Source organism: Clinocottus analis, unplaced genomic scaffold (genome assembly GCF_023055335.1).
Source record: "Clinocottus analis isolate CAN_PGR_092001 unplaced genomic scaffold, fCliAna1.0.p SCAF_4, whole genome shotgun sequence".
NCBI classification, from domain to species: Eukaryota; Metazoa; Chordata; class Actinopteri; order Perciformes; family Cottidae; genus Clinocottus; species Clinocottus analis.
In genome coordinates, this window is record NW_027176153.1 from 18,302,417 (window position 1) to 18,325,566 (window position 23,150).

Sequence of the window (23,150 nt, forward strand, 5' to 3'; positions counted from 1 at the left end):
CAGTGCAGACACCACCAGGGATCCTGCTGCTCAGCCGCTGGCAGGCTCAGTGGAACAACACTCACTCTGCGAGGGAAAGAGAGGCCGCTTCATTCTGTTTGAGTGTAAACATGCAACGTGTAGGTCCTGCTGGGCAGCATCGCTTTACGTGGTTCAGTCCTGAGTGCACATTTATAACAAATATGAGGAATATTTGCTGTGGTCTAAATAAGGGAGTAAGCAGAATGCTCATGCCCTTTTTTTAATTCGAAGCCAGCGGCTTCCAAAAGGCTTCATCACCTGATGCGCTGCACCGCAATGAGAGCACGGCCGTCGGCTGACCACCAGTCGTCTATTCTAACTGGTTTGGCTATATGTGTTTATCTGTTCTATTTCTGCTTCCTGACGAGCCTCTCTGGCTGGAAGAATTGAAACCAGCAGAGCCCAAACGCTCTGCCGCCCTGCTACAGCTCCATCTAGCGGGTGTTCCTGCAGGATGTGGGTCAGCCTGCTTCCTTCAGTCTCCTGCGAGGGCTTTACTTCCATTGTCATCCTCCAGGGAAAGAACCCATACTGCAATTTAAGACATGCAAAAGTAAAAGTGCTGCCTTCAAATCCTTAGTTCGGTTCATGAGAAGTATTGTCTTTTCTTCTTTCTGCAGAAGAAGAAACAGTTCACTGTTTGAACTACATTATAGTAGTTTAGTGGTTCTCAATCTAGGGCTCAGGCCCCTCTAACGGTTCACAAGATTCAACTGAGGGGTCCTAAGATGTATATTTTATTTATTTATATATATATATATATATATATATATATATATATAGAGAGAGAGAGAGAGAGAGAGTTCTGCCATCAATGTGTTAGTGTCTGCCAAGATGACTACTTGCCTCTCTGTTATGGTCTTTAATTTCCAACTTGATCTGGCAATACAACCCTCATTATGGTGATATTCATATGCATGTTGTATTATATCATATCTACTATAGAAGGCTTTGTCTGTATCCATGATGCTGAAACTGGAACCTACACCCTCATGTATATGTGCTGTGATTGTCCCTCCAGAGGTTTCATCCTTTCTGTGGCAAACTAACGTCCCGCTGCTTGAGTTAGCTGAAAATGATAATTATGTAACCATAATAACAGATATTGTATGTCGGCCCCTCTGAGCTTCAGCTCTACCAGCAGATGGCAGCAAGGGGCTCTGCATGTCCACTGAGTTGTTTCCAGACTCAAGCCACGGAAGCGAGACTGTTGACATCTATTTTTTTTTAGCTGTCCCACTTTAAAAAGTTCCGTTATATAATGTGTTATTTCAGATATGATAATCAGGAGCATTCCAAGAGATGCAATGATGCACCTTTCCGTCCCCCCCCCCACCCCCCCTCATTATGGGATGGAAGCCCTCTCTTCCCCTGTGATCCTCAGCAGATGGTCGGTGCAGCGGGCCTCCGCAGGCCGCGAGGCGCAGCAGCTTGACGGGCAGCTGGGAGGAGTCTAGACCGACGCTCCCTCAGCTGGAGCTGCGGGGCCGGAAGTGTCCCTCCTTTCAAGCTCTTCTGTGACTTTCACTGGCCACCAGGCCACACGGAGGAGGAGGAGGAAGAAGAAGAATAAAAAACATCTGCGCCATCTGGCAGCATCCCGAATACGTAATGATGAACATATGGTATCTGTGGGAGCTGTTTGCAGAAATCTGTTCTAATGCAAACAGCACGGATTTGCACAATTACAAGTGTGATTCATCACCGAGCTGCAGCTTCCCATCGGCACCTGGACGGGTCCCTGCAGCCCATGATTCATCCGGAGACGGAAAGGGCATCGGCGGGCAGAAGGTTTCCTCGTGTGCAGAGCAGCTCCCGTCGCACGGCCATCGTCTCGAGGTCTCTTCCGTGTCTCTAGTTTGAGTTTTTCCTTTTCTGAAGCGAGGGTCCAAGGACAAAGGGGGCCGTGTGCTAGAGTGTGATATCAGGCTGTACAAATTAAATTAAATTGGAAAACATTTCATCGAATTGTTAAGGCCACCCTGGAGGGCACTTCATTATATTCCATCTACCACAGAGGCATCAAGAGGGAACTCTAGCAGCTCTAGTTATGAACACGGAGGCCTCCAGGTCCACTCATGTGTACCAGCGGCCTCTCTGTCATAAATAACAGGCGCAGGTAAACCAAAGCATCCGTCCCCTTGCTGAGAAGGATTCCTAACACATGGATACGTCGGTCAACGTTAAACATGTTGAAGAAAAGAGCCGCCACTCAAACACGGCCTCCAGCTCAGAGAGCGAGAATAAGACAGCTTGTGTCCACTAGTTCAACTTCTGACATTCAAATATTTGCATATTTATAAAAGTCTAAAATTTGACATGCAGGAGCAGGAAGACATGTCACTTCCATCACATTGTTACCACAACATACACAACTGCATGTCTGTTAAAGGGGATCTTTAAGCTCTAGGAATGTCTTTACTGAAATAAAATAAAACAGTGCAGGAATAAACGTGAGAAAGACATTGATAATAACTGCATAAGCTGTGTTTCTGGTGTCAGTGAAGGACGCTCAGGTGGAGGAGGAAGTGTTCGGTTGCTTTAGAAAGTCTCTTGAGGAAATTCCAAGACAATAAAACTGAACCAATAATGTCCTGGTGGAGTTTATTATCCAATAGAGAAGTGATGAGTAAAGATTTGGTGAGCAATGTGTTTTCGTCATGTCTACAAAATGTAATATGAAATGTTTCTTGATTGAATAAAAGGTGAATTAAATATGATTGAATTCACTTTGAGGGTCAGAACCTCATGTCCTGCTTCGCCTCACGCCGTCACTTCAATCCATTATGTGTTGATTATGTTTATTACCTAGAAAATAATAAAGGAAATTCAAAATAAAACTGCTGCTAATGCGACCATAATGTGTCACACTTATTATCAGACAGATGGAGACATTTATTCTGGTGACATGTCATCTTAAAAAGTTTCCCACTAATATTCCAATAATTTAAATTGAAGCGTATGTACATCAACCATGAAACTCACTCATAGAGGTAGAAACAAGCATCACAGTAGTGCTGTAGTGCTTCATGTCTGCCCTCATGTCTCCTGTGGTCTGTGTGCGTGTGTGTGTGTGTGTGTGTGTGTGTGTGTGTGTGTGTGTGTGTGTGTGTGTGTGTGTGTGTGTGTGTGTGTGTGCAGTCTGCCCTGGCTGCCCACCTCTTCATCACATCTTCTCTCCAGCTGTATCTGCGGTTGCGCTAAAAATAGTTTTCGTGAGACTTCCTGTGGTTTTTGTCCCCGCAGTGAAGAATCTGTTTCTTTGGGTTCAGCTCTACCTGTCAGCTGATCTCCATCTCTGACACCTCCCCTCCCCCTTCCCTAACCCCGGCCTACACACCTGCGGCTCTGCTCTCAAACCAGCTTCCTGTTCCTGATGCTCTGCTGAAACCAAAGCGCTCTCTGACGTCTGATGCTTCTGCTTTTGGTGTCGATGTTCTTGGGAAACTCCTTCTCGTCAGCATCTCCTGGAAGTCAGCGTGATCTTTTAGAGCTCTGTGTAGTTGGAAAAGCTGAGTAATTATGACACCGTTTTGTTTATGATAAATACAACAGCTTTGGCATAAACTACTAATAAACTCCTAATTCTACAAATGAGGAAAACACCTCTCTGTATAATGTAGTTCAGTAAAACTCCACCTTTAGCTACGACCTGAACAACTTCTTTACATATTCATTTGACACGGTGAACGGAACAATACTATATTGTATAGGTAGAATTTAATAAGATGGACACGGCAAAATAAAGACACAAACAAAGCAGTGGGAATAAAAGATATGCTCTTCATGCACTGGAAGCAGTGTGTGTTGGTCTGTTCACTGCATACACAACTCGTAACAGTCTTGTTGACCACAATAAAAAACATCACACACGTGACAACACAGATCAAATATTGCAAAGGAAGCTTTATTGCCAGTGACAGAGGAAATCCAGAATGGAATTTTCTTTCCACAATATATTGTACTCTGATCTTTAAACAGTCCAACACCGGTTTTAAAGTACATATATTTAGTTACCACGGGCCCTTAATAAGTTACAGTCCTGCAACACACAATGGCCAAATAAACACGTCCAGTTATAATTCATCATCAGATATTGAACCCAGGTGTAAGCATGCAGCGGGTTCCTCTGCACGCGCTCCCTCTGTAAACCGATGCCATGGCAGAACTCCTATTGAACAGAACAACACACCCATAAAGCCGCAGGCATGGCTTTCACAAGGAAACACGGACACAATGGCATCTTCACCAGTTTGGAAAAAAAAAAAAAACTGCACACAGAGCTTGCTGAACATATTATTATACCATAACAAAGAAGTTGTTGGAAAAACGGTACAGATTTCTCTTTTTACAGTTGATTTGGTTGCTTTTTAGCTGTTTCACCATTTAGGGTTTCTGATGCATGGAATGGGCCTCCACCTTAAAAAGCCACCGAGCGACTGGGTAGGGTTCATTATAATGTTGGGTTAGGGTTCATTATTGTTATGGTTCATTATAATGTCCGTGTGAAAACACTGTATTGTATGAATATCGCTTTTTGAATGAATCCGATGGAAGATCTGGTTTTAAAACAAACACATGATTTAGAATAAACATATCATTTAAAATAGGCAGGGTCTGTATTGCACGTGCCGTCGACTCACAGGAAGAGAGTTGAATCTCATGAACGGGCGCAATGTCCACCCGAAACACTTGCATTGTTGTCATGGCAACACCGGCGGGAGCCAGCATCCAGTGTGAGGGGCCACAGCGGGAGAGAGGGGGGGGGGGGGCACACATTATACACCTCTTCACTATCAGCCGTGATGTCTGCCTCCAAACACGCAAAAGAAAAGAAATATCCGCTCACTGCCGTGTGACAACACACACGGAGCTGTCCAGGAATGTTCTGGTGAAATTAATAATAATAATTTAGTGATAACAGTCCCCTCACTGGTATTTACACTGTAGTGCAAAGACTGATAGAAAGAAAAAATCCTTTATTCTTTGGTTCAAAATGATATAAATGTATGCAGGTTGTGTGTGTGTGTGTGTGTGTATGTGTGTGTGTGTGTGTGTGTGTATGTGTGTGTGTGCAGCCACCTGCACAACATCCTACGTCATAAAATCTTCAATAACTCTAATTTGTACTATTTATCAAGAGTCCATCTTCCTAGCTCTAAATAACGTATTTTATGTATTTTTGGTGACATTAGTGAGAATATAGATGGAAAATGAACTCTACGAAAAAGGCCACACACTGTATATGTGTGTCGTATGTGTACACACACACTGTTTGGTAATGAATACGTGTATCCCGTGGAACTATATTATATTCTATATATGTATATATTATATTATATTATATGCATTTCTTATGACACATTCACAATGCATGAATCACAGGGAACACAGCCTTGTAACATTAATTAAACTGACTTGCACCTTCCTTTGTATCAGTCATGCAACAAACAAAAATAAATATCTATTAGTATAAGTATTAAAAATAATCACCACTACAGCCATACACACTCACGTACTGTACACGTACCGATATATACACACACTTCAAACTGCACGTTTGAACAATATATCTAAAAAGGTACACACCGAAAATAGAAAACATACAAATGGGGCAAATAAAAGAGTCATAGCGGGTCACACAGGTAGCACACAGGTAGCACTGGAGTGTAGGCACAATCTGCTTTTTACATCATCAACAACGGCCCCAAAGGAAGAAAGAAACCACAGCGACCGACACAATGGCGACCGATACAAGCACACAAACAGGTCGACACAATGGCGACCGGCACAAGCACACAAACAGGTCGACAGGAGACAGAACATGTTGACACTGCATAGAGTTAAAAACACCGTCCAGGAGCACCGAGCTCACGCCACCGAGGTCTGATTCTATGTTAGCGTCCACAAACACACGCGCTGCGCTCGTGGTCAGCTAACGTGTAACGTCGTCGTTGTCTAGACTTTGACACTCCCTCAGCCTTTTTCACCCGGACCGGCTCAGTTGGCCTGGACGGGTTTCGGACCCACGGCCACGCCGTTGCAGTCCAGGATGTACTGCAGGCAGCTTTGAGGCGGCTGCCCGCCGCCATTTTTAGCCGGCTCGCCACCGATCTCTCCCTTCAGACCGGCTCCCTGGAACACGACAAAGAGACGATGTAGTCACACAACGACAACTGCCCTCATGCTACACAAGCTGCTGCTTTTGCTTTTTATTGAGTGAGACAGTGAACATTGAACCACTCGGCTTTACAGGAACAGTGATGTTCCTTAATGTCTTTGTCTTAAAGTGATGAAGTCACACAACGACAACTGCGATTGTTGTAAAAACACATCGGCAACACTTTGTAACAGCAGACTGTCAGGAAGAAGAACTCCCTCCTCTTTTGGACTCCTACCTCTGAATGCTGCGATAATACTTATACTTTGTGATAGTTTCCTAATTTAACTGTTTTGCACTTTATATTATTATCACAATTCACTTCATGTTGACAAAAACATATCAATCTTCTGTATGTTTGCACAAATGGAAATTGACAATAAAGCTGACTTTGACTTTTCATAATAACGGCACGATAAGCATTAGTTAAGTATGACTAAAAACTTCATCATTTATGAAGCATTGTTCCACACTTAGTGAGTAAACCTCATTGCTCCATCAGACCAAAACAAATACAATGTGCAATCACTTAGTTAGAACATTGCATGTTAAAGTTCTATCTGCAAAAAATAACTAATATTTGGCACAAAAAATAGCGTATTGTGGCTGCAATTAACCTGTTTTGCACTGAATATCTTTTTAAGATAATAACTTAAGGTTTACACAACAATTATGTAATACATTCCCCCACAGTTTGAGAACCATAAAGTGTTACGTTCATTCGTGTTTGTCTCTGTAATATTTGGTCACGTTAGCGTCGGTAACGCTTTATAATAACTGCACGCTATGAAGCATTATATAATACTTAATTTGTGTGTATAAACAATGCTTTTTAAAGATGAATTACGTGTTTACTCGGACCTAACCAATGCTTCATAGCGTGTTATTATAAAGTGTTACGACGCATCTTGAATCGCTCGATTATTCGATAGCGTGTCGACAATGATGCTAAGCTAACACGAGTCGTTGTGTTTGTGCGTTGCTGTACCTGGGACGGCTGCATGGTGGTGGGTCTCTGGGGAGTGTTGGCTTCCTTCTCCGCCGACCGGTTCATTTCTGCCAGCACCATGTCAGCGATGAGCTGCCGGTCCTCGGCCTGGTGCTCGCCCACCAGAGGCATGGAGGAGCCCACCACCTGGCACAGAAAAAGAGAGAGAGAGAGGGAGAGAGAGAGAGATGTCACCCTCATTTCTTTATGTTCTGATACACTGAAGTATTTGAGCTTCATTCACTGCAGGCTTTCAAAACAGAGACCCTGTACCTCTGTGATGAAGTCTTTGCCGTCTTTCCCGTGGATAGCTTTGACGGCGCAAATTTCCAGGCCCCCGAAGATCTCTGAGCAGGTGTCGACCCACAGCTTGTACCTGAACACAGCGCATGGACTCAGAACCAGCTGCAGGAACACGAGTTATGAGCTATCACAGCAAACGGGTCAGCGCACCAGGAGGCGGTAATGTTCCACACGCAATTTAATCAATGGACCTGGAATCATTTTGCAACCAACAAATTGAAGCATTTGTCTTTGTGTTGGGGTGCACAGCGGTGCAGGAAATTAATCCTAAAACATGGAAATGAGTTCAAAATTGTGGCTTCCCTTGTCTGGAAGTCAGTGGTTACATCTGTGGTTGCACCAGCTTAACGTATTCTAACATTTTGTTCTATAATTTAAGAGTAGTATTATTCTGAAGCTTTCGCGTGTCTTTGCTAACAAGTAGCTAAACTAGAACACACAACGTCATCCCGCCATCTAGTTGGCCTTCACATACTCAAGCTCATGAAATCATTAATTTGTGTTTGACACAGAGATAATAATACAAAACTCAATGGAAGAATCCAGTTGGCTTTTTGTCAAGAGAACGTAGGAGATGCTGACTTCTGGAGTCGGCCTACAAAGATTCCTCATCCGTGCACCGCTCCTGAGAGGCAGAGTGCATTTAAGTCCCGCCCACAGCGGTCCATTCCTCTCCATTGCCTTTGCGTTGGGTGTTCTTTGTCTCTTTTGTCTGCTCGCAAAAAGCACAAAAAATGCCTAAAAGCTGCGGCGTGGTGGGATGCCAAAGAAGCCTACATGCCAAAGAAGCAAGACTACATTTTTTAAAAGCTGCTTCTTAAAACTCAGCAAGCATTTTCTCCCGACGTCAATTTTAGGTCAACTAGATTTCTGAACTATAATCTGATATTTTTAGCTATCTCCAGACACCTTGTAAGCGTTTCTGTACCTTGCAGCGCTCCGGCTCCACTCACCTATCAGTCATGGCAACCTGCTCCAGCATAGCTGAGCCGGTGTTGGTCTTCCAGTTTCCAGATATAGACGTTCTCCTGCGGCGAGTGAAGCGCACACATTGCAAACGGTTTCGTTTCTCATTCACACGTTGAGAAGGAGAAGAAGACGCGTCAGTGTACGTACATGTAGGCTTTGTAGTCGGTGCCGATCTTCTGGATTCTGATGTCGTACTTGGAGTCGATGAGAGGCTCTGTGGTGGTGTACGTCTGGGTGAGAGCCACGACACTGGCTATGTCCTGAAACTTACTGTGATTGTCCACCTTCACCTGTCCACAAAGACACAGGCATCGGGATATGTTGAAGCTGAATGTTTAATACGGCTACAGTTCTCAAAAGAAAAGCAAGATTTATAGCCGAACACATTGAAGCATCCTTTCATTTCACTGCAAGAAGAAATACATACCTTCCCAATACCGGAGTGGGCGTGTCCGATCTTCACAACCACAGGGAACGACGGCATGCTCACCTGAAGTCAGAAGGTTCTTGAGTTATATCTCGCTTCATACTTTCATCTTACGTCTTCAGAATCAGCACAAACAAATGTGCAATAGAAAAGTGTCTTCTCACCATCTCCTTGTAGTTTGGGTAGAACGTCTGCTCGATCAGAGGGAACTTCTCCGCGCCCAGCTTCCTGTGGGTGTTGATGAGCTGGGCAAACTGGGAACACATACAAAGGTGAATACATCCCATATAATGTTGCATGAATCATGTCCCAGAGCATACATTACAGTTATGTGATGGATTCAGTGAAGCTGAGTAGCTTACCGCCCATGGCTTGTCACACAGGTTGTAGATGGACTCCAGCGAGTTGATGCACGGGACGCCTCCGTACTGCAGACCGATGACCAGGTTGCGAAAATCTTCATTCAGGGTCATGCTGAAGGCGTGTTGACGAATGAGGACGAAGTCCGGCTTAAAGGACCTGGAACATGACATCATAGCAGAGAGAAAAACTATTACTAATACTGTGATAAGTGATGACAACAATGTGGATCCATCAGTCAGTACTGTGGAAACACAACACAATTAAACTGTGCTTATTTCTGACTGTGTGTGTGTGTGTGTGTGTGCGTCTCACCTGATGACCTTGGTGCCGTTTCTGAGTACTTGCATGTTGACGTTGCAGGACCCGTTGGCATGAGCCACCACGTTGATCTCATTGAATTCAGCCTGAGGAGTCAATGAGTCCAGATGTGTGTGAGGACAGAGTGCATACAGATGTATTGAAGTATTTTAAATGATTAACGCGTACCTGCTCCACTTTGACGTCGTAATCTCCGTGTATCTTCTTTCCCCGGAACAGTTTGACCCTGATGGAAAGCAGAAGCAATTTATTCCCTCAACGTAAGAACAGAAGGAGGTATTCCTAAAAATAGAGTTTTCCCATTTAATCACCAATCCAAAGTATAAATCTAGTGCTGGCAGTCGCCTGGAATATGAATTAATGTCGAGTGCGTATAGGCAGAGCAGACAAACTGCTGATGCTCAGCCTCTCCAACACTTCTCCCCTTCAACTGGCACCGAGGATGCAGCGCTAAAATATTACAACACTATTCCAGGCTCCATCATCTTTAAAGGCAAGCCTTTTGACGACACACACACCCACCCACCCACCCACACACACACACACACACAATCACTGTCTGGCCCACAGTGGCGTTAATAAAAGACAGTGAGGTAATGTTCCTTTGAGAAAATGGCTTCATGTTTCATGACATGTGATTCAGCACTTTTCTTCATTTTAAAGAACGTCTCTCGTCTTTCTGACATGAATAAAAATGACACATGTGGGTCCTTTAATTCTTTTGTTCCCCCTTTAATCACCTGTAAAGTGGAAATCTTTTTGCACCTAAGCCGCAGAAGCCACACAATAATTATCTGTGTAAACGGTGAGTTTGATTTCTTCATTTCTTCCTCCACTGAGGAGCTGTGGCAGCAGAAACTACTTGACTAGTCTACACTAAGTCAACATACTAACCATAAACCTTTCAGATTCAGGTTTCATTCTGGTTGTCCCTCCCACAGCTTCCAGCTCACTCACAGCCATCTGCTGCGGTGCAACTGTGTGTGTCTGTGTGTGTGTGTGTGTGTCTGTGTGTGTGTGTGTAAATTGGTGTGAGGAAGAACATTGTGAAACCCATTTTCACCCAAACAGGATTTGCACTGTGTGCACGTTTCCGTGTGTTTCTGTGTCGATGCATTTAGACGACCTGCTCGCTTCGTCTCCTCTCAGCATCACGCCGCCGCCATCCGCCAATTTAGCAGCACCGACGCTCAAGCTGAATTATTCATACCCAATCTAATTGGGGTTGAAGGGAACTATTTTGGCTGCGGAGGAAAACAAGCATTAAAATGAGCAGAAGAAGATGAAAAGAAGAGGGTCGGCCGGGGACACGGCCTCTGAAACACCGCCGAGAGAAACAAACACAGAGACGGAGCATTCGGAACTTTATTTTGCCTTTTAAATCTTAAGCGAATGGTTGTGCAGTGGGAGCAGAGTGTTGTGTCTGATATCGGTGCTATATCTATATCTATTCAAATATATAGATATAGATATATATTTATGTCTATATATATATGTCTATATATAGCTCTGCAGAGCTCAGAGCCCCACGTTCAGAGAGCACACCATTAGTTCTATTTCATTAATATGCATTAGTGTATGCCGGGAACCAGCTCCTCCGGTTAAAGTCTAGCTTTCATCTAAAAAATGAAGGACGTTATTGTTTTACATTAGCAGTAATTCTGCCTTTACCATTTTAAAGCTGGAGTTCTCTGGTGGCACTGAGCCGAACAGTTCACGGAGACGTCGACTCGGGTCATTAATTTGTAGAAATCAATATGGCTCCTCTTGATTTAAGTTAAATGAGATGAGAAACCAAATAAGACAAAAGAAACGATCCAATATTGACTAGAAAAATAAAACATGAAGCAATTGAAGGGCGCAGGTTTCTCAAATTGCCAAAATCAACTTATTACCGCAAAATCCTTTTTTAATTATTCAGATGATTCACCAGAGAGAGATTGGCCAGTGGGAGTTTATGTGGAATTTTAATATCTGCTTGACATTCACTCTCACATGAGAGTAATATTTTCATAAGCTCACAGTACAAAGCGATCCTGCTCTGATCCATGCCCCTTCTTTAAATGGAGAGAATGAGGAGGAGGTTCACGGCGGCCATTACTCTGATCGGTGACAGTGGAACATCTGCTCCTCCTGTCGTATCAGCAATTTATAGCACCGGATTCCCGGCACAAAACAAACCTCCCTGGAAGACCGGCAGCTTCGTCTAACAAGCGAAAAGAAAAAGCCGTCTGAGTGACAGAGGGCTTCTTCTATCTGGACGGTAACGCTGGAAATCGTTAGATTTCATCAGCTCGCGTCTTCATCCCACACTTCTTTATTTGGCTCAACACAACCTGTTACACAACAAAGTCCAAATGCTGATATTAATGTTTTCTTGATAAGGCTGATGCTAAACCTGACGGACATTTTGCATTTAGAGTTCTCAGTGAACATTTGAGTAAGAACGAAAGCGTCTGAGAGACATCGAGATCCTCCTCATCTGTTCCTGCTACATTTTTTGTAATTTCCTTGAAGGAAATCTCTCTCAATATATATTAATACATGCATATCATCTGGGGTTTGACTCATTCCAACTGAAAAATACATGTTGATGGTCGAGCCATCTGCCAGAAGCAATTAGTGTGAAGGACTTTTTTTCTTCCTGATGTCATTGTGTGTCTCGGGGCTGGAAACACAACGAGATAGAGCACATCAACAAGCTGTCAGACTCAAGGTGTGCCAACATTACAGAGGACATCAGGTACTCAGCAGAAACCCTGCAATGAAATAAAAGACACGTTTCATCTTCTTACAGCTCGCCAGCAGCTACATTTGATGCATTCTTGTCCCGCCTCCGTGAGACATGAATACTAAGCATGTCGCTTCTCAAAACACGTCAGAGGCTCTGAATCAGTCACGTGCTATTTGGTTTTCTATCTAAAAGTCCAACACCTATTTCCCACAGTGGTACTACAAAAAAAACATGAATTACAACCGCTGGGTCAAAGGTCGCTGGAAGGCAACCCGAAACAAACCAAACCTCGTGTTCAACTCCCCGCTCGTGATGTTGAGCGGCCATGAAAAATAGATGCGGCACTCACACGGAGGAAGCCCTTTGAGCGAGGCGGTTCATCCTCCCAGTGGATGTGTATTATACATACGTAGGAAGCAATGCTCGTCTGCAGAGCTCATGAACACAATGAACTGATGGCCCGTTGGATAAGGCATCGCAGGAAACGTCGGCGCAGGAAATCACTTGACATTTTTGATCAAATACAGAGACGGCGTACTTCATATCCGACGTGGTTAAACACCGACAGAGAGGAGAATGGAGTGTATCACTCGCAGCCCAACCCGCTCAATAGTCTCAATTGTAACGACCTTTTGGTAAATGACATGGTTTTAGTTTAATGCCACGCAGGACTACACCGCAATCCTTATTCCTCGTAGCGGCTTCCTCTCCATTCAACAAATGTGGAACAAGCTAAGCGAGAGGCGTCCGTCCCGCAGACGAGGGGTCTGATCTGATTAGTATCGATCCACGGTTCTGTTATATACACGGCCGGTCCTGTAACATAAACAGGATAAGTGGACCTTCACTCAGTGAAGACACTATCCTTCTGTTTGTGGGATTTGTAGTGTTTCAGCTGTATATGTATCTTAATCAGGTGTATATTGACGTATTAACCTTGACGTGACACCCTGCATATGGATGGAGAGTGATGGCCCATTAGCTGATTTCACTTCAGCTGCCAAATATTCTGATGTCATCCCACGCTTAAAGGTTGTTTTTTTTCTTCCTCTTTTTCCCCTTCCTATCCTCCATGGTAAATACAGTGCTCTCTCACAGAAAACCCATTCATCCCCCAACAAACACACACAAAACACACGCGTACAACAATAAGTAGTCCAACGTGATGTCTTTTTCCTTTTCTTTTTGTCTGTTCTTGCTGCTGCCGTTGTTTCCTTTCAGTTTGTTTGAGTTTCTTTATCCCGCTTGTGTGTGTTATGTTTCATTTGTTTGTTTTCACGCTGGTCCTATGTATTGCACTTTTTGCTTTCATCTAGCTCACTTGTGCATTATTAAAATAAAATAAACAAAGTAAGGCATAATAACACGAATAGATAGGGAGTCACACAGACGGATTGGGCAAAACATGATCTCCAGCTGCACAGCTCAGCACAAACGCTGCTGTGGGAAAAACACGTCAGCTGTGCAAACAAATGTTGAAGGTGTGGGGGTATAATTACCAGCTTCTTTACTTTTTGATAACTTCAAATATCCGCCTTAAAATAAATAGTTTGCTCTCAATCTGTGTGTGTTTAGTTCTGCAGACATTGACTGACAGATGCTTCTGTAAAGCTTCCTCTGAGTCAGATCCCTGGTACATTACCTGTCAGTGCAAGGGCTTAAACGCCTTACCGTAAGCCTGTACTCTTAACACTAATGACACAATGGTCCCCGTCTTCCAGCCGGATGAGAAATATAACAATGTGCATGATGCTATTTTGTTTTTTTTTGTTGCCCATCTACTGCAAACACCCCTTGCATGATCAGCTAATGGACCCTATGCGCCATGCAGTCAGTTACACTCCCCATGTCAGTGCATGTCATGTGACCTATCAGCGAGCAGGGGAAACCCCACGGATAAAGGGGAAAGCACTGCAGCATTGAGATTGCTTCTAATTAAATAATGTGCATTCCCCACTCATGCACAACCTGTGGAACATCTGTGTATTTCTTTTATGGCACAATGCCACATTAGATGAAAATACCCACAATTAGTGAATTGACCAATTTTTTCTTTCTTTTTTTACAGGCAGTAGTCATAAACCCTACTCTCTATTTCTCAAACATGTACAACAGAGCAATGCCACAGGAAAGCACACCCTACAAAGATGGAAGAGAGGAGAATAAAAATCAACCATCTTGCTCTTATGTCGTTACTGCTGAGAATCAATGGAGCGTATTTGCTTAAGCATTCGGCTGCCTCGTTGTATTGCCGTAACACTGTCAGGCTGTACCATCAAACCACAGCAGCAGTGCTCATTCCCCTCTGCAGGGTGCATGATGCATGTTGTTTCAGTGGTGCTTCTTTAACCCTTTACCTCACTGCTACATCAAAGGAGTCACGTGGAAAGAAATCCACGTTAAGGATGAGCAAGCAAACGACACACAGCCCAGAAATGACGAGCAGAGCGAAATATCGCCTTACCACTCCTGCTGGGGTTCGTCGATCACCAGGAGGATCTTGAACTTCTTAGATGTCGTGACTTGGGTCTGCTCCACGAGCCCCGCCGAGGCAGCCGTCTGCTTCACAACGTTGGTGATGGAGCTGAAGAAGCCCGCGCTGGTGGACTGAGACGACGGGGGTTTCCTCTCCGGAGCAGGGGAAGTGGCTGGGGGAGCGGGCCCGGCGGCGGTGGGAGACTTGGCGGGGGAGATGGAGGCAGGTGCAGCAGGCTGAGCGTTGTCGGGCCTCTGGAGGTCGGTCATGTAGCCGTTGGGCAGATTGGAGATGAACGTGCTGTCCGAGAGGCGCCGACGCAAGTAATTCATGGCTGCGGCTCAGTGAGGAGAGTCAACAAGCACCGGGTGTGGAAAGATGATTCTGCAGAGAGGACTCCCCCGTTCCCAGTGTGCAGCTGATAATGGCTGAGCTTTCAATGCAAACCACGAGTGAATGTATTCCCACCCAGTTCAGCCAAGCATCTTCAGAGCTCCCCCTCACTATGGTGACGCGACAGCCTCCCTCGACCAATCCCCTTCTCCCTGTGTCTTTCCACAAGCATTGCAAATGATACCCAGGCTTTGCCTCTCCTCCCTCTTCTCGTTCTCTCCTCTCTCCACTCTCACTGGCGTGCCTTCCTTCCTTCCCTACCCCTCCCCCATTTCCTACTGCCTCACAGGCGTCATGCTTGTTTGAACCACTGCTGCATGTAAAATAGAGGAGTTTCCAATGTAAGTGCAAGAGGGGCATAGAGCACTACATCATAACTGCCTTCCTCCCGGCTCTCTCTGTGTTGCCCCTGTGTGTTTTTCTCTCTGCCCTGTGTCCATGCACAGTGTTTCTCTGCATGTGAAATGCAGCCGTGAAATCTAAAATGGCTGTTTGGACTAGTGGGCAATGTTGAATGAGACGTCAGCAGCAGTCCCCCTGAGACAAATGCATGCAGTAAACCCTCTTTCTTAATTGATTTATTGATCCCTATTCAGCTACTCAAGTTACTTATTACAATATCCCTCCAAAGAAACCCTGCTTTACCTCAGCAGCACTTGTCCACTGTGGGTGGCAAAGTTAATCATTATCTGCTGTTACCTTTCCATTTACACATCTAAATGGTATCACAAAATCACTGTTTACAATAGTTTTGGGGTACTAAATTATCTGCTACTTCACACAAATATGATGAAAAAGGGTTGAAAAACAACTTCATTTCATATTTTGCAACCAAAGAAAACATTTGTATAACAGAACAAACAGACAGTCATTGGTACTTCTCCTCATAATGCACAAAGAGGCTGCAGTTTCCCCATTTCATTGGTATATACAAAGAAAATGAAGGAACTAACACTGAGCGATGAAACCATCACAGAGCACCAAGTCTATAAGACACGGAAACGGATCAATACAGATTGATTCAATCCCGCTTACCACAAATCTGATCAAAGGTCGAAGCAGTTTATGCAAATCCGAAACACATAAACCAGAACAGCTGAGTTATGCATCTTATTACTTAGGCAATGAAATATTGAATTGTCAGCATGAATATTTTTTCGAGCAAACAGCCATGAAGCTGCTGGTGGGAAAGTGCCATCGCGATTAAAAACAACTGATCTTTGAGCAAACTCCCTCGGCCATCAGGAGATTTAAACTGAACTGACAGGCCGCTGCTGCACTTGGATAATAGGTGATTAGATCAAATTTGGTAAATATAGCATCAGGATACATGAAAGAAAGACTCAAACCTACAGTGCATGAGCTGTATAACAGTTGATCATGTGGACACTTTATAAATTAACAAAATTTGGACCAAAGCTCGAACATTGATATATATGAAAAAAATAATGCATTGTCCATAAAATGTAATCATTGAATTTGTTTGGTCCTTTTAAATGTGAGTTAATGTTTTGTCCAAATTAGCTTTCCATGACTTTACTGCTATTATGTATGAACCGAATGTTGCACAGTTTGGACATATCTTATATATTTCTTCCATTAAATTATCTGTATGTATATTTCTGTAACACATTTGGAGATGAAACTCTTCTGTCAGCGAATGGAACAGAAGATGGAGTTGGTAATACAATATTAAATTATGAATTAATTAATAAAACACCATATTTCAAAGCTGAGCTTCTCGTGAATAGTGGAGTTTTGTTGAATCCATGACAGTGACAAACTACAGCTAATTTTAGCTTGTATGTTTGCACTACAATATGAGGACAGTCTTCAATAGTATTGGCATAGTGGCTTGAGAAAAGCTGCGCCATCATGTGCTGAATATTATGCATGGATACTAGGGTGACATCATCTGGTAGAAGTGGTGTAGTGAACATACAAACTAACCTCCACTTGGATGAAATTATAAGTTGGATGTCTACAGATGAGAACAACAGTAGATCCCCCTAATTTAGGCATTTTAGTAGAATTAATTTTGCACAATTTAAAAAAAAACACACACAAACAGAGATAAATAATATAACAGTGCAGGAAGAGGCAGAAACTCCACTGGGCTTATTTGAAGCATCCACCTGTATGCAAATAACATGTCAAGATATTATAGAACAAAGTGAATATACATACGGTGTGACAAAGTGTTACGTTGTCATACTGGCGTTTGTATTATTCACTTACAGCTGCTCAGATAAAAAGGTTTTCATTTCAAATTACATGCCAGTTAAAAAGTTACTTAGTAGTCAATAAAAAGCCTGAGCTCAAACGTGTGTTATGTTTCAGTTAAACCTTTGCAGTGCTCTGCTGCTGGATTAAGCTAATTGTAAATGGTCACGTTGCATTGATACTATGAGGACCGCCACCCGTCCGCCTCCGTCCCCACTCGGGCCGCTCTCCACTCTTTTGTTTGAAGGAGTGACGCTGCGTGAAGCGCAGTGAACGCGAGCTGCGCTAACCATGGTGATATTGTGGCCGTAAAGCTAAGTTTTGTTGATGAAGTGAGTGAACATTCATTATTTTTTGAAGGGTTAAGCTTCTTTTTAATAGTTTGCTTGCCGTTGCCACGGACTAGCTCGGTGTATTCACGTCTGGTTCAACGTGTAATAAGCTTCGTTAACGTCGGTTGAAATTGGGACCTTTTAAGCGAACCTGCGTTAACTTGCTCCAAAGTTGGGGAGTAGTTAGCTTGACTGCTAGCTAACGTACGTAGCTAAAGTTAGCCGGCTAGTTTGTTAGCAACGCCGCTGTCACGATACAACTAGTGTGAAAGACCATCAAAGTCAGCGATTGTAACGTTATTATCTGACTAATATTACTTGGCATAACGTGTGCAGTGAAGGACGGCAGTTTAACACTAGGGAGGTTAGCTTAAACCTAGGTTACGTGTGTAGCTGCTAACTAGCGTAGTAAACTGTCCGTCAGCTAACGTTAACCGCTAACGTAAACTTTTCGTCAGCTAACGTTAACCGCTGACGTCGACCAGCTAACGTTAACCACTAACGTCAACCAGCAAACGTTAACGGCTAACGTTGACGTCAACCAGCTAACATAAACCGCTAACGTCAACCAGCTAACGTCAACGTCAGTCAGCTATCGTAAACCGCTAACGTCAATGGGACTTGCTTTAAATAATAGCCACGTTTACCATCTCGTTTTTCTTCTTCTCTTTCTTCAGGATATAAACTTGTTGTTGTTGTCGCTGGTGTCTCTTGCTAACACCGATGTTAGCAACGAGCCTGTCCGTGTAAATGCTCTTCACTAGAATGGACCTGTTGAACTCGCAGTTCCTGGACAAGATGAACAATAACATCGGGAGACTGCACTACGAAGGTCAGTTCATTGTTGTTGCTGCGGCTTTATTCTATTGACTTTGATTTATTTGTTAAACTAAGAAGTTGCGATTTCCCTAACTAACGTAAACCAACGTCAATCCCTCCGGCTGAAGACGAGCGCTCAAATTCCTCTTATTTTTCATGCACCATACTTCTGTAAGGTGTAATTTAACTGCGTATAAAGTGGATTCTAGTGGCTATGTTATCGTTTTAATATCGGTGTTTTTACCTCAAACCCTCTTATTTATAGTTATAAACGTGCACAGTCAACTTTTTTAAATCTTATTGCAAACATTGATACAGTGATATATGGACAATAACGTAATAGTTGTTGTATTTCACATTAGTTAGTTTTATAAACATAAGTAAATGACTCTCATACGTTGGTAAATTGATTTTACTTTCCGATCAAAGCTGCCTTAAGAAATCCATTTGTAATTCTGCAAACTAAACAAAGTGCTCACCTTTCCATATGTGGGGTGTCAGCAGAGTTATCTGGATAACAGTTTAGTTGCCTTTTCCACAATCTGTACACCAGGTAAATCAATGATTGTGTGAATGTATGCCCTGGCCATAAAACATTATAAGCTATAGTAGTTTATGTTCAATGTGAAGTTTTGTACTTTTGAGATGACTAGTTCTGCTGATTCCTATCCCACAGATGAGTCCAGGACACCGTCCCAGCCCAAGATGACTGGGCCTCCTACACACTGCCCGAGCAAACGGAAGTATGGCGACGAACAAACGGACGACCGAAATCAACTGTGACGATGACTACATTACCAAAATGAGCAGATTGTTTGCCACACAGCTTTAAGTGCCTAATAGAAGAAAGAAAAAAACTATTCTACCTAATACAGACCTTATATTCTTAACTCTGGGGGAATGCAAATATCACCTCCAGGCACTAAAGCATCATGGTATAACTTCGATTACTGGCACAACAAAGTCTGCAAGATGGAAATCATGCGTTAGTAATTTTGAGAGATGCCTCTAATGACGAATGGGATGCACACAAAAAAGATGCACCAGATGGTGCATGAATTGTCTATGAAAAGGTGACACCTTTGGAAGCAAAGTCGTAATTGTGTACTCTTTGTCCAGGGCCCGTCCCTCTGCTGGAGACAACCGTAATGAGCACTGGAGCCTCGGCCACACTCCTGCGGAGCACATTACCTCCTCCCCCAACGGGCTCCACCATGGGAACCACCTGTACTCTTCCATTTCTAGCTATGCTGTGGACCAGCCGCTGGCTCTGACCAAAAGCAGCCACGACGTCGTCGTCGGGCCCAGGGAGAGGTCTGTCATTGGTGGGACTGCGGAGCGGCAACAGGTATGTCAACGCTTACGGAAGGCACATGAGTATCTGATGTTTACAGTGACAAGAAGGAAAGCATTACATCTTAAATGAAGTATTCATTATGAAAGTGTTTGTCTTTTATGTTTCATCATTTGAATTAAATAAAAGCACTCTTCATGGGCACCGTATCACTGTTAGTTAAGGTCCACAAGAACCCCTATGTGTATTTTCTGCCAACTGTGCAAATGTTGTGACCTCGCAGGCTGTAGCGTGATGTTCCACCTTGTGTATGCTTCTCATCTTTCTGCATTTCCATTCTTTGTCCTGCTTTTGTTAGGTCTTTGCACACATTTTCTCTTTTTGACTTTCTCCTGTTAACCAAATGTTTGTTCATGCAATTGCAATGCCGCCATTGTTTGCCAATTCTCATGTGTGAACCCCTTCTGCATGTTTGCAGATATCTGCATTGAGCAGTGCCCATTTTATTTTTACCCATCAAGTCTCAAGGAGTTCACTCATGGCTGTATCAACACTTTGGTCTGATTGTGTGTATTTTCTCCCACCTATAGAATCGTCCCTCCGTTATTACCTGTGCCCCCGCGAGCAATCGCAATTGTAACCTCTCACACTGCCACATGAATGGCTGTTCCCCCAGCCCGCCTGCTGATCAGGTCAACACCAATGGTAATTACAATATGCACTCCGTATTCTAATGCCAATTAAAGTAGTGTGACGTTGCTTGGTATTAACCAGGGTTTTTGTCTCCTTCCCCCGTCACATATTGGTACTTTAGCCGACACAGAATGCGATCCTGTGATTGAGGAGCACTTCCGTCGCAGCCTTGGAAAAAACTACAAGGAAGCGGAGGCCGTGTCCAACTCGGTGTCCATCACAGGCTCAGTGGACGACCACTTTGCCAAGGCGCTGGGAGACGCCTGGCTTCAAATCAAGGCTAAGGATGGGGGTCGTCAAACCCCAGAGGCAGATCCATGAAGCAGAGGGGAGTAAACATTACAATCACTTCCCTTTTTATAGTTTGAGTATGAGAGTGGAGATTTGCCCACGGTCATTTCTTGCCAAGCATTTACTTCCCTCAGCCAAGAACAATGTATTCCACGGTGCTCACGTGGCGTTCCCTTGAGGACCCGAGATTGACCTTTTTTTTTTTTTACTAAAACACTCAGCTTAAACTTTAGTCAGCGGTCATATACATACAGGTACATACACAGACATTTGACTTCTGCATATTACCCAGCCTGAGCATTTTAGGAGCAATGCTATAATTCTTTTTTTATTGACAAAGAGAAAAAATTGTTTATTGTAGCGGGTTGACGATGTTAGTTGTGGAAACTGTACAATCAGAGATTTGATCTTGCAACGATAATGAGATTCACAAAGTGTTCGGGAGTTCATCTACCTGCCTTCCACCTGCCTTGATAGCCAAAGAAATCCCCTGTATTTCACCATCAACATATAAGCCATAGATATCTGGTGTGTATTGTCTTTCATTCTAAAAAAAAAAAATCACACTTTTATTAACATCTATATTACTTGAAAAAGAGAACAGGGTCTCATCTGCGCTTCTACATTTCTGACCGCGTAGGTAGCAGGTTACCTGTTTCAGTTGGAACAAATGTGTTTAAGAATGTGCTTTGACATTGTGACAATGCAATTAAGGCTGTGCTCCCCCTCCCTTCTTCTGAAGACACAAGGCTAATGTGTTTTCTTTCTGATCCTGAACTGGACTTCTCCACTGTTAACAGAATAATGTTAGTTTCCCGTCTTTATACTCACTGTGGCTGATTACTTAGTAAACTAATATCAATCATAGTAGATGTGTCTAACTAGAACGCATGTTTCAAATAGCTGGTTTCTATTACAAACCGTATTCTACACTATATATTTACTCAGAATTTATTTTTTATCTGTAACATTTTAGAAATACTCACTGCTGGTACAGTTGTACTCAATATATTTTTTCGTATCTGGTTTTCATGACTATGTGTAGGTGTATATCTTAGCACCCATCTACCAATCACAGCCTCTGGAAAGGTTGTCTGAATGCAGTTTAAAAAGCTATATTGCTTCTTACTCTGGACCTGGATGTTCTAGCTTTCTGCACGACTGAATACATCTACACCTGACCTTCGGTAGCAGTCTGTTAGCGGTGGCTTTATTTATTCGGAAACGCGCCGATAGTTTCATGTTGACTTTTGGCAAAAACACGCAACGTCAGAATTCTAACTTTTTTTTGGGATTTGTGTCTTTTGTAATGAGAACAACGGAGGATTTCTTCCGCTGCTTCGATGACGGAGCAGTTTATTTCCCTTTTTTTTAAACTAATGTTTGAATGCACCTGAAACACTGGTGTCCTTGTTTCACTAAGTAGGCGACAACATTCCACCACAATGTCTGACATTCGTCAGTCACTTCAGTTGAGTTTAGCGAGCACAAGTTTTTTTCTTTTAATCCGGCGATGTTCAAAATGTTCCTTTTTTTATGTGTTTGTGGGTTACAAAGTTTCTTATGTGCAGTCGAGTCTTCAGATTAATTTCTCACCCTTCTGACGTCCTCTACTCACAGCAGAGTAACCGATTTGTTGACACTGAGTTTAAGATATTGTAAATTCATATTTTATTTTTTAGGGATGTCAACTGAGAACCTACATTTTTATTAATATTCTCCACACCCCGTCTTCATATTTTACTCTTTTAAGACTATCGTTGCGCCGCGCGGAATGATCATAGATATTTTGTTTTCTATTCAGAATAGTTTACTCGTATGTAGCATGGATGCTCATTATCTTCGAACCATGCTTTTTAAGAAATCTTTCAAACAAAAAGTTGGCTATTTTTCCCACAATTGTCGGAGGATGAATAAGTGCAGGAACACAACAGTCTTTTGATGAAAGACTTTCTTGGTGCAGCGTCAAAGACTCCTGTGCTTTAACGGTTTATAGAGTTTGTTTAGCTTTGTTTAGTGTGTACTATAGTGGATTTTTTTAGGGATTATCATGGAATCTGCTTGTTTGACACAAGTAGATTTGTCAGTAATATGTTTGGGGTATTAGTCCATTGTTATTTAATTGCTATATTTAGACTGCCTGTATATCAAAGACTGTTTGCAGAAAGGTCCTTCAGGTGTCATTCACGTAGAGAAAAAGTAACACTTGTTCACTTTTGTCCTTATTTCTCTGGAAGAAAATGCCACTGTTTTGTACTTAATTTCTTCCAAATAAACAAACAAATGCCTACCATCGTGTTTTAGATTTTTCTTCTCTTTTTTTCCCAAATAAAATGTGACGTACTG

General features: G+C 43.0%; 2 protein-coding genes across 4 annotated transcripts; one reads left to right on the forward strand and one right to left on the reverse strand.

The window, feature by feature from the left end:
• Positions 1-3,907: 3,907 nt before the first annotated feature.
• syn2a (synapsin IIa) lies at positions 3,908-15,992 on the reverse strand. The gene is made up of 11 exons (XM_068597972.1): positions 14,748-15,992; positions 9,718-9,775; positions 9,544-9,635; positions 9,231-9,387; positions 9,033-9,122; positions 8,869-8,931; positions 8,589-8,731; positions 8,426-8,500; positions 7,443-7,545; positions 7,170-7,316; positions 3,908-6,156 (listed from the first exon to the last, which is right to left on the reverse strand). The coding sequence occupies exons 1-11, from the start codon at positions 15,089-15,091 to the stop codon at positions 6,022-6,024; spliced, it is 1,407 nt and encodes a 468-aa protein (XP_068454073.1). The 5' UTR covers positions 15,092-15,992; the 3' UTR covers positions 3,908-6,021.
• Positions 15,993-17,549: 1,557 nt separating this feature from the next.
• Positions 17,550-21,537, forward strand: vgll4a (vestigial-like family member 4a). Of its 3 annotated transcripts, none has more exons than XM_068598122.1 (6): positions 17,550-17,707; positions 18,385-18,539; positions 19,203-19,269; positions 19,646-19,874; positions 20,411-20,525; positions 20,635-21,537. In XM_068598122.1, exons 2-6 carry the CDS (start codon positions 18,458-18,460, stop codon positions 20,832-20,834), a joined length of 693 nt encoding a protein of 230 aa, XP_068454223.1. In that variant the 5' UTR covers positions 17,550-17,707; positions 18,385-18,457; the 3' UTR covers positions 20,835-21,537. The 3 variants fall into 3 exon arrangements, with proteins under 3 accessions (XP_068454223.1, XP_068454225.1, XP_068454224.1); XM_068598124.1 differs by lacking the exon at positions 17,550-17,707 and adding an exon at positions 17,773-17,911; XM_068598123.1 differs by lacking the exon at positions 17,550-17,707 and adding an exon at positions 17,999-18,290.
• Positions 21,538-23,150: the final 1,613 nt, after the last annotated feature.